Here is a 12,032-nt window from a genome sequence, read left to right on the forward strand (position 1 = left end):
AAAAGGTAAGCGCTTACAAATCAAATAATTCTAAATTAAACAATAAATTCCAGGTTCAGGTAAACTGGAAAATATTCAGTATTAAATACCTGATATTAATGTTTGTTTGTTGACCTATCTAATATAGACATGTCTTAGAGTAATTAACATCAAGTAAAATATTTTCATTATGCCTAGGTTTATTATAAGTTAAATATTGTTATATTGTAATATCTGTTACAAGTTTGTCAACAAGGAAAGTACCTCAAGTAAAGAAACTTCAAAAAAAATGTAAATGAGATATGAGCTTTTGAACTTTATTAAGATTAAAAATGTCTGTCTAAAACAGTTTCTCTAGATTTTGGTAACCTAAATTTCTAAGTATTGGAAGTCTATTGAATAATTAGGTCATTTCCAAATAAAATAAGATTTTGAAACATTTACTACTAAACACTGATTTCCCTTTACAGAAAAATTAAAGAGATTTGGGACTACAAATGAATAATGTTTGATGCCATCCTGAGATGTTCGCTAGAATTTTTTTAGAAATTATCACTGGTATTTATGTTCACCAATCTATAGAATGCTAATATAAAGGTCAATTCTTGGTTGCTTAAGGAAAGTAAGATGTGTGTGTTCAGTAAAGAAGGTATGAAAAATGAAGTTACATTTTATAAAAAAAAAAAAAAAGGGAAGTAAGTCTGACTTACAGGTGGCTGTTTCAGGATGAGAGAACAAAGTAATGGGTACAGAAAGTGTTAAGAAGGTTTGATGGAAAGTGCACTCCAAGGGAAGAGTTTTGTGCATAAATACAAGTTTTCTTGAGATGTTGAACTGCCTTTGATAATGGATTTTAAGTTTCTTTACCTCTGAAGTGATCTGTTCTATGTTTACCTTTAAAATCTTCTTTTTACTTTGGCTAAGTAAATATATTATTTCACAGTGATCTATATGATTCTACCTGACAGAGTACTATAAACCCTTTTGATATTTATTGACAAAACTGCCTAAATAGCTTGACTTCTAGCTGACTTTGGGATGCTTCAGAGGGCCCCTGAGACATCCCAAAGAGCTATTAAACTACCTGAGTTCATTTGACATGTTAAATTGCATGGGAATTATTGTTGGAGGAGTGATAAATCTTCTCAGGTTATATTGTATGGTTGATGTTACTTATATAGATATCCTAGAAATTATGTGAAATTCATGAAAATCTGATATGTCCTGGTAAAATGTTGTCAGTTATAATTTTAGTTATCATGTTAAAGTGTTACAAGTCACAGCAATGACCAGGCTACTTTGTCAATTACAATTTAATTAGATTTTAAACATGCCTTGTATGGTTTCACTCTCATGCCTTTAAAAAAATACTGCTAGTTCTTCAAGATTTATAAAAAAGACTTTTCTAAGATTAACTGATAAATTTTGTTTGTTTGCTATCTGGTAAATTGGTAACAGACTAGAATTTAGTCTACTCTCTATGTTAAGAGAACAAAGTTTTTTCTTAGAATGAATCTTTCAATAACAGATTATGAATTTCTTTGCCTTTAAGTGATTTATATTTGTTTTTAAAATCTTTTGTTACTTTAGTAAATGGTACATGTAAAAGCTCATTCTGCTTCTACCAAAAATAACCCCTCACTGTTAGACTTGTGCTATCCTAATGTCTTAAAACTGACAATGCCCCTGCTTACACTTCTAAATCTTTTCAAGACTTTTGTACAAGGTTTCATATAAAACATAGCACAGGTATCCCTTATAACCCACAGGGACAAGCCATCGTAGAAAGAGCACATCAGACCCTAAAAACTCAAATTTTAAAACTACATAAAGGTGAATTTAAGTATAGTTCCCCTCACCAGATTCTACAACACGCTCTTTTTGTGATAAACAATCTAAACACTGATTCATTTGGGGTTACTGCAATGCTCCGACATTGGAGTCCAGAGCAGCAGAGTACAAAACCTCTGGTTAAATGGAAAAACCTTCTTTCAGGACAATGGAGGGGTCCTGACCCATTACTAACCAGCAGCCGAGGGTGTGCTTGTATTTTCCCCCAGGGTGCTGAGTAGCCAATTTGGGTCCTGGACAGACTGATTCACCATGTCGCAGTCCCCCAGACATCCAGTTCCCCCACTGCTTCGACCACAAAAGAAGAAGGACACTCCTCTGCCCCTGCCTCCGCCACCCACCTGGAAGGTCCAGCAGACTCTGAAACAACCGGCAGCGGAGATCCTGGAAGAACAAACGGCAACAAGTCCCCATACCCACATGGGGTGCCGTCAAGCACAGGGAATAGCTTCCCTGCAGGGATCCTCAGCCTCTCCCGAAAGGGTTTTTATTGCTATGCTTGCTTTACTGTCTTGCCAGGCAAGTGCTACCTCTTCTACATCAGAAAAATACTGGGCATATTTCCCTGATCCCCCGACCTTCCAAGTAGTTACTTGGAACAGCGACCCTATACGGGTCAACACAGACCAGCCTCATCTCTTGGGAGGATCCTATACTTCTTATGATAAAGATCACTATCCCATCAATTTTAACTATACTTTTAGGGGATTAACGGATGACCTTCCCCTTTGCTTTAACCTCCCCCATAGTCATACAAGTGATCTTATCACTCCCTCTAAGGAGGGGTGTGTTGGAGCCTCCAAGAAAGCAATTCTGACAGATTCTCCAGCATCAAAATTTTCAGATAAAACAGGAGATCGGCTGGTTTGGATATTACAGGCCCGTATGCCCGGGGTCCTTGACCCCTATAAATCCTTGTTCCTCAACGCTCCACCAAAATATCCAAATTGTATTGATGTTGCTCCTTCAGACGTCATATGGAAAACTATAGACAACCGCCTTGGATACCTGGTATGGAAATCTTGTACTTATAATTCAAAAATAGATTATAGAATACCGGGAGGCGGAAACTATTCGGTACAAGACTGGAGCAATCCAAATCCAAGTCAGGATCCAGGATCTGTTCCTGACCATGTCAATAGGTTTAGCAATTGGAAAAATGATTCCCTCCCTTGGCCATTGGTGGCCAGCAGATGGTATTATAATCAATTTGTTCCCCCCATGTTGTCCTATACAACTAAGGGGAAAACTTTTTGGCAACCAGAAATTTGGAGAGCCCTTGCTGCCACCTCCCTTGTTACTCTATCTCGGCCAGAGAACGATTCCACCTATTCTGTGCTGGCTTGTTTACCCTCCCCTTACGTTTTTTTGTTTACTAATGATTCAAAAAGGCTTCATATACAGATGAATTATTCAGGTGGACCAAATATAGTCTACTGTGAACAATGCATGCTCTCATCCTGTTTAACCCCTCAATATAATATTTGTTCTTTTGTGGTGCTGCAACGTCCGCCCTACCTTATGGTGCCTGTCACAGTGAATGCCTATTGGTATGACAATTACGGTTTAGCCGTTCTGCAACAACTACAAGATTTAATGCGTTCCCGACGGTTTGTAGGACTACTTATTCTAGGGATTTCAGCTTTGATAACAGCAATTACCTCTGTCACTGTGGCAGCGATATCATTGACTCAACAGGTACATACTGCTCAATATGTCAATGATATGTCAAAAAATGTTTCTTTAGCTCTAGCTATGCAAGAGATTATAGATAGGAAATTAGAAGTAAAAATAGATGCCCTAGAAGAAGCAGTCATGCATATTGGAACTGAGTTGCAGGCTTTAAGGGTAAAGTTAGCATTATCCTGTCACGCCGACTATCAGTGGATCTGTGTAACACCCCTAAAAGTAAATGATACAGATTACAATTGGGAAAGGATTAAAAATCATATTTCAGGTGTATGGAATAGCTCCAGCATTAGTTTAGATCTTGGAAAGCTTCACGGTCAGATAAAAACCTTAGAACATTCCCGTCTGGACTTTACTGCTGCAGGGGCTGCTAATGATTTTTTTCATACCTTTTCTAACTTTATTACTGGAAAAAATATCCTATCAACTATCCTCAGTTATGCTACTGTGGCAGCCCTAGTCCTACTTCTCATTATAATCCTTCCTTGTATTGTCAGAACTCTCCGGCAGAGCACTCAGAAGCTCGCGACTGAGATCCATCTGGCTGTCTTAAAAAGTAAAAAAAGGGAGAGATGCCGGGAGCCAACACACGAGACCCTACCCATGACAAGGCCATGAGGGAGAAAACCTGACGGGCAAGGCGGATCAGGTTTTCAGGGATTCCGAAAAGCTGCCCCCGGCGCTCACCTTAAAGATGGTATCTGTCTTTCTGATGCCTGCCTCAATAGACCACTCCCTTATTTCTGTGACACAGGCAGAAGGCCTTCCCCGATCTCTTCCCAAATAAGAATCAATTTAGAACTTTAACCAATAAGTTTCCCGGGTGGTGGTATTTTAAGAGATTATCCAAGGTGAAAGGAGTGTTTTAATTTAAACTCCTTTGCTGGTATTTTAGTTTGTTTGGCAAATGCATTTATGCCCTTGGTACTAATATGCATGATTGCTTATAATACCCTAATCATAAAATAACATAAAGAACCTGATCATATAAAGGCCCTAACAGACATAGAGCCCTTCGGGGGGTGAGGAAGCCCTATTAGAAAACACAAGAAAAATTATTCTAAAAGTAGCTATTGGATTAACATTTGCTTGCTGTGTTTTGCTTGCTGTGTTTTTGCTTTTAATGTGCTAAGGTTGTAGAAACCATTGTTAATATAGTTAAAGATCTAGAGAAATAAGAGCTTAGCCCTAGTGTGGTAACAATGAGATGGTTGCTAATTGTCAGCCAGGAGAGCTAGGCAGAGGCTGCCTCACCAAAGTCCCAGAGTCAGTCTGGGGTAAACTTCTTAGATAAACGCAACTGACAACTTCTGCAGAAGGATTAATTTTTGTGTTAACAAGGTTATACTTCTACTCTGTACTGTTGCCCTATGAGACTGCTACCTTTCAGTTAAGGTCACCATAGAAACAGAAAATAGGTTTACATTCACCTGACTTGCATAAAATGTTAATAGGCCCCAAGGCCAGAAGATAATGTACAAGACCCTCATAAACAAAGAAGTATGCAGAAAACACCCTGGTTTTGTGAAGAACAAGCTGATGTAATGTTAAACTATCTTCCCCTTAGAAATGTACTAATTTAGGGTATAAAAGCCATGGTAAAAAATAAAGCATTGCCAGACTCTGCCAGACTCTGCACCCCCCATCTGGTCTCTCTCTCTCTCTCTCTCTCTCCCTCGCAGACTTGGCCCTATCAAGGCTGGTCTCACGTGTCTTCTCTCTCTCGCCGACGCCGTTCATCCTGAGGGTATCCCCTGGATCCTGCCGAGGCTGGACCCCAGCAACCGCTCAAGGGGCTCAGCCCACAGAACCAGCTGTCAGCCCTCTGGCAGCTGCGGGCTCTGCCTGCTTCCTGACCTCCCAAGGGAGAGCCGCTGCCCTCCTCTCACCAGCACAGACCAGGGCCCTGGGGACTCCATCAGACTAGCTATGCCTTCTACATTCTGCGCTGGCTTCCTCCCTTTAGCACACGATTTGCAAACTTAATATGCATTGCTGCACGTGGTTTAGCAATATTTATACTAATCAAAACAAAACTCAAACCAATAATTATTATTAGGAATAAAAGCAGACACTGCATTTTAATAATAGGAAAAATCCAACAAAAAGCTGTAATTATAAACACATGTGTCTAACAACAAATCCTCAAAGTATAGTCAGAGCTAAGTGCAGTGCCAATAAGAAATATACAAACCCTCCCCTGCAATGAGAGATTTTAACACACTTTCCTCAGAAGTGAGTGGATCAAGGACAGAATACCTACTTAAAGCATAAAGAATACATACACATTCTTTTTTTCAAAATGTATGCTGAATATTATAAGAAATATCACATACCAAGCAAAAAAAGCTTCAAAAAATTCCAAAGACTGGTATCTTTTGGCAAACATTCATATTGTGGTTCTACTATCTGATTCAAAGTACCCCTTCAAGAAAAACATAAGAACAGAGACTGAAGGGAAAATGGAAATAAGGCTTACCTGAGGAAAAATGTGCATCCTTAACAAATTTATTTTAACGAAGGGACTGAAAGAATAATCTAAGCATTAAACAAGAAACCAGACACAGAATAAGAAAGCAACTCAAGGAAAGAAGATGAAGAAAATAAACATGATTTAAAGAAACAGAAAGTAATCTCAACCTTGGTTCTTTAAAAATGCTAATAACCTCTGGCAAGTCCACTGTGGCGAAGGGGAAGAGATGGAAAAGGACACAATATTTTAAAGAACAAAAAAGGGAACACATCTCTACATATCACACATACAGCAGTGGTTTTCAGAGTGTAAGCCTAGCCCCTAGCAGTCCCAGCACTCGAATCTGGTTGGTAGCAACCCTAAGGTAACACAAGAGAAGTGTCTGCATTGGTCAGTGACAAGATGGGGATGCTTGCTTCCTCACTCCGCTGCTGTAACAATGCACCAAAGACCCCAGTCAATGCATTAAGTCACAGAAAAAGCAGATGCCATAGTTCAGTGGTTAGGGAGCACAGGTCCAATCTTGGGTCAGGGAACTGAGATCCTGAATGCTATCGCTTAACCAGAAAAGAAAAGAAACACAAGCCATAAAGACTGGAAGAGAATAGACAAAATCATCATTATTTGAGAATGATAAGACCATCTACATAAAAAATGCAAGAGTATTAGCCAAGTGTTGGGATGATAAAGTTCAACAGGACTGCCACATAGAAGGTCAACAAACTAGTTAATATTACTCCTGTGTACCAGTTATCAGCAACCAAAAAACGGCTTTCACAAAACCTACGAAAACTACACAGCACCTAACAAAAAACATGTATGTTTATGAACAAAACTTTACTGAAGGACACTAAAAAAAAAAAAAAAAAAAAACTATGGAAAAGTAGACAGTGTTCATAAACAGGACTCAATATAAAAATGTCAGTTCTCCCCAAATGAAGCTATTAATTCTATACAATCAAAATTGCAATAGGACTTTCCTGGTGATCCAGTTGTTAGGAATCCATCTGCAGGAGACATGGGTTCAAGCCCTAGCCTGGGAAGATCCCAAGTGCCAAGGGGCAACTGAGCCCATGTGTCACAACTACTGAGCCTGCTTAGTCTAGACCCCAAGAGCTGCAATTACTGAGCCCACAAGCCCTAGAGCCCATGCTCCACAAGAGAAGCCACTGCAAGAAGACTGCACACCACAACTAGAGAAAGTCCAAGCAGCAAGGAAGACCCAGTGTAGCCAAAATAAAAAACAACATATCATGATATCTGAGCACAGTGACTAACTATCATGAGAGTCATGACCTAAGATTAACCAAGGAAATGCCAAAGAAGAACTCAGGCAGAGCCATGCCCTACCAGATATCAAATCTTATCATAGGGCTGTGGTCATAAAAGTGAAATAGAGTTGTCCCTAACTGTCCATAGGGAACTGATTCCAGGATCATGTTCAACTGGGTATCAAAATACAATATAATCTCCTACGTAAGCTCCATGCATATACTACGACACACCTGCAATGTTAACAGCAGTGCACCATTCAATAAATGGGGCTGGCACAACTGATTTTCCACAGGCAAGTAAAATTAGATCCTGCCTTCCACGGCACACAAAAATGTATTTCAGACAGGTTGAAGGCCTGTGTTCTTAAAAATGTTTATAGCTATTATAAGAAAATAATATGGAAAACACACTATCCAAACAGAAAAAATTGCTTAATTTTACTCTATCAAAAAAAACTTCTGTATGAGACACCACAAAATTAAAAGCAAATGGCATGATGAGAGAAGATATTTTCAAACATACTTAAAACAAGTTATGGGCTTCCCAGGTGGCTCTGCAGTAAAGAACCTGCCTGTCAGTGCAGGACATGGCAGGTTTGATCCGGGTCGGGAAGATCCCCTGGAGAAGGACATGGCTACCCACTCCAGTATTCTTGCCTGGGAAATCCCATGGACAGAGAAGCCTCATGGGCTACAGTCTGCTGCTGCTGCTGCTGCTAAGTCGCTTCACTCGTGTCTGACTCTGTGTGACCCCATAGACGGCAGCCCACCAGGCTCCGCCGTCCCTGGGATTCTCCAGGTAAGAACACTGGAGTGGGTTGCCATTTCCTTCTCCAATGCATGAAAATGAAAAGTGAAAGTGAAGTCTCTCAGTCGTGTCCCACTCTTCGCCACCCCATGGACTGCAGCCCACGAGGTTCCTCTGCCATGGGATTTTCCAGGCTACAGTCTACCAGGTCACAAAGAGCCAGAAACAACTAAGCAACTAAACAGCAGCAACAATAAAAGATATACATAGGATATATTTTAAAATACAAAAAGAAACAAACAAACAAAAATCAGTATTTAAACCAGAATTCCCTGGTGATCCAGTGGTTTCACTACGCTTTCACTGCCGAGGGCCTGCGTTCAATTCGGGCCCTGGTCAAGGGACTAAGAGCCCACATTCGCTGCCCAACTAAGGCCAAGCACCGAAACTACTGAGCACTGGCCTCAACTAAAAAGAAGTCGGCTGGTCTCAAGGGAGATCATGCATGCCACAACGAGAACCCGATGCTGCAAAAATAATAATTATTTAAAAATAAAAAATAAGGCCATTCAACACACACAAACTAAGCCAGGATGAAACCTAGTAAATCAGATAAAGAAATCAAAACTGTCCAATAAACATCTGAAGATTTTCCATGTAATTAAGAATTAGGAAAACGCAAATTAGAACAAGACTTCTCATCATCACAGATAAGGGAAAATACATAAAATACTCCACAATATCTACCGCTGGGCTTCCCCCCATGGCTCAGTGGTAAAGAATCTGCCTGCAATGCAGGAGATGCAGGAGACGCAGGTTTGATCCCTGGGTGGGGAAGATCCCCTGGAGAAGGAAATGGCAACCCACTCTAGTATTCTTGCCTGGAAAATCCCATGGACAGAGGAGCCTGGTGGGCTACAGTCCATAGGGTCACAAAGAGTCAGGACACGACTGAAGACTGATCACACGAAGGCCTGAGAAACAGGGACTCCCAGAGTCCCGCAGACAGTCTGCTAGTCACTCTGAAAACCCACCTGGCCCTACCTGGCAGAGGTGAAACTCTTCGAAGCCCTGGGACTGGAAACCAAATTGAAGGTACGTGCCCTTTAGAAATTCTTGCTAATGCACCAAAGACGACGCACAAGGATGTTCCTGCATATCTGTGTACAAGCAAAAAGTCTTTTTTTAAAGCGACATATTAAAAGCAGAAACCTATGGGGCAAATAAAAAGGTTTCAGACCTTGAATAAAAGCCTCAGAGAAGAGAAATAGAAATCTTGCTGCGGGCAGAAAGGTCTCAGAGCGTTGAAGCAGAAACGGGTGGGGAGGAGAAACGTGCGGGGGGCGGGGCCCGCAGGGGGGATGGGGAAGGGGCTGCAGCGGGAGGTGACAGGAGCTTGCGCGCGGGCGTGAACCACCCCCGGCCAGCTGGAGGCCCCCGAGTCAGGAGGCGGAGGTGGAGAAGGGCCACGGTGGGGTGAGGCCGGCGCGCGCGGCGCTTGGTTACCGGCAGCATCTCACTCCGCGGAAGCAGCCCCTTGGGGCGACCCAGAAGGGAAGTCCGGTGGAGAAACCAAGACGGGCTTGGGGCCGGGGACGGAGGCTCCACCGCGGAACAGGGGCCCGGCGAGGAACGACCCCAGCCGGGAGGGACCCGTGGGGTTCGAGGCCTTCGGGTGGGACCCTCGGCAGGAGATTTGGAGTCGAGGGAACGTCCCCGCCCCGCGTCCCGGGCGCCCCGCGGCCGCCCCCGCACCCAACCTCCCACCCTCACCTCAGCGCAGCCCAACAGCGGCTGACAGACCAGACCCCGCCTGCTCCCTAGGCCCTAAAGACCTAAACCTGACCGGAAGTGACGATCCTTCCTCCGAGATCCAGGCAGGAGGCGCCTTCCGGTCGCTCTGGGAACAGGACTTCGCGTCTCGGTGGTCGGCCGTCTAGAGAAACATAAAAGCTAAGCCTTAGGTCCAAAAGCTGCCGCCAGTTGGCAATCTGGATTCACGACGCCGACTCTGCAACGAAAGCTAGGCGGAGTGGGAGGGGGCATCGGGATGGGGAATACATGTAAATCCAGGGCTGATTCATGTCAATGTATGACAAAAAAAACACTACAATATTGTAAAGTAATTAGCCTCCAACTAATAAAAATAAATGAAAATAAAAAGAAAGCTAGGCGGAGGCTTTTGGTGCAGAAGATTCCAAAAATTCTTTTCAGTGACACTCTCCCTAGAGAGACTCCTTAGACAACTAAGATCAGGAAGGCCGTTTTATTTACAGCTAAAGGCAGAATGTGAACTAAAGGGCCTCTTGATGAAAGTGAAAGAGGAGAGTGAAAAAGTTGGCTTAAAGCTCAACATTCAGAAAACTAAGATCATGGCATCTGGCCCCATCACTTCATGGCAAATAGATGGGGAAACAGTGGCTCACTTTATTTTTCTGGGCTCCGAAATCACTGCAGATGGTGCTTGCGGCCATGAAATTAAAAGACGCTTACTCCTTGGAAGAAAGTTATGACTAAACTAGACAGCGTATTAAAAAGCAGAGACATCACTTTGTCAACAAAGGTCCATCTAGTCAAGGCTATGGTTTTTCCAGTGGTCATGTATGGATGTGAGAATTGGACTGTGAAGAAAGCTGAGTGTCGAAGAATTGATGTTTTTGAACTGTGGTGTTGGAGAAGACTCTTGAGAGTCCCTTGGACTGCAAGGAGATCCAACCAGTCCATCCTAAAGATCAGTCCTGGGTGTTCATTGGAAGGACTGATGTTGAAGCTGAAACTCCAATACTTTGGCCACCTGATGCGAAGAGCTGACTCATTTGAAAAGACCCTGATGCTGGGAAAGATTGAGGGCAGGAGAAGGGGACAACAGAGGATGAGATGGTTGGATGGCATCACCGACTCAATGGACATGGGTTTGGGTGGACTCCGGGAGTTGGTGATGGACAGGGAGGCCTGGCATGCTGCAGTTCATGGGGTTGCAAAGAGTCAGACATGACTGAATTGAAAGGCAGAAAAGTACACCCTTCTTCAGGGCCATGTGATCACTCAGAAAATGAAAATGCTTCCCTGGTGGCTCAAAGAGTAAAGAGTCTGCCTGTAAAGTGGTTTCATCCCTGGGTTGGGAAGACCCCCTGGAGAAGGGAATGGCAACCCACTCCATATTCTTGCCTGGAAAATCCCATGGACAGATGAGCCTGGGGGGCTACAATCCATGGGGTTGCAAAGATTCACACACGAATGAGCGACTAACACACATACTGGTAAGAGTTGCCCTTGTTTTAAACCACTGCCCCCAGCACCAACGCCTGTAAATGGGGCCTTAATGCTCTTGAAGCAAACCCTATTGGCCAACCCCCTGGACAAAGCCGCAGGCTTTACCCAGTAAAGCAAGTTATGTCCTGGCAAACATGTCCAGTGCCCTTTTCTCCAGGAAGCTTACAGTCCTCTCATCACACAGGAGTCAGCAACAATATCTAGGCGTGGGTGGCTGAGGGCAGGTGGGGCCCCAGAAAGGCAAGACCAAAACTGAAGTTCACACTAGCAACAGGCATGGACCATGAGAACAGAGCCACCTGGAACCAGTGACACCCTCTCACCCAGGAGGGACCCTGCTACACAGCATCCCAAGACAGCCAAGGTGACCCCCTGCTGTGCACCACTTAGGAAGGTGGCTGCCAGTGCCTTCCACCCAGGCTATAGAGGAGCATCCTTCCTGAGCCAATCCACCACCCACCCTTACTGTCCCCTTACCATTACCTTACCCCTTAGTCTGCTTACCATTCACTCCTGTGGTCAGTTACCCACAGTGGCTTGCAGCTCTTGCTTTGACATCAGCTCACAAGCAGATCCACCGGGGCAGGGCACTCTAGTTGGCCTGAGTAAGTACATGGTCCTGTCCCTGACGGGCCCCCACTCCACACTGGTGCCCAAGCCAGCACGGCCCTATCGGCCTTGACCAGTCCATCATTTAAGTCCCAGACAAGGTGCGGGTGAGCCATCACCAAAAAGGAAGCCCGTC

General features: G+C 43.5%; 2 protein-coding genes across 2 annotated transcripts in view; one reads left to right on the forward strand and one right to left on the reverse strand.

Moving 5' to 3' along the window:
- The window catches only part of ZNF34 (zinc finger protein 34), a 20,778-nt gene extending 10,885 nt beyond the window's left edge, over positions 1-9,893 (reverse strand). Inside the window, 2 exon segments of the mRNA XM_070464383.1 lie at positions 9,059-9,174; positions 9,788-9,893. The gene's annotated coding sequence lies outside the window, so the exon portion shown is untranslated.
- On the forward strand, positions 2,083-4,126 carry LOC139034079 (endogenous retrovirus group K member 8 Env polyprotein-like). The gene is given in 2 exon segments (XM_070464344.1): positions 2,083-4,077; positions 4,079-4,126. Coding segments are annotated over 2 exon segments (2,043 nt in total).
- Positions 9,894-12,032: the final 2,139 nt, after the last annotated feature.

Source organism: Odocoileus virginianus, unplaced genomic scaffold (genome assembly GCF_023699985.2).
Source record: "Odocoileus virginianus isolate 20LAN1187 ecotype Illinois unplaced genomic scaffold, Ovbor_1.2 Unplaced_Contig_23, whole genome shotgun sequence".
Lineage (NCBI taxonomy): Eukaryota > Metazoa > Chordata > Mammalia > Artiodactyla > Cervidae > Odocoileus > Odocoileus virginianus.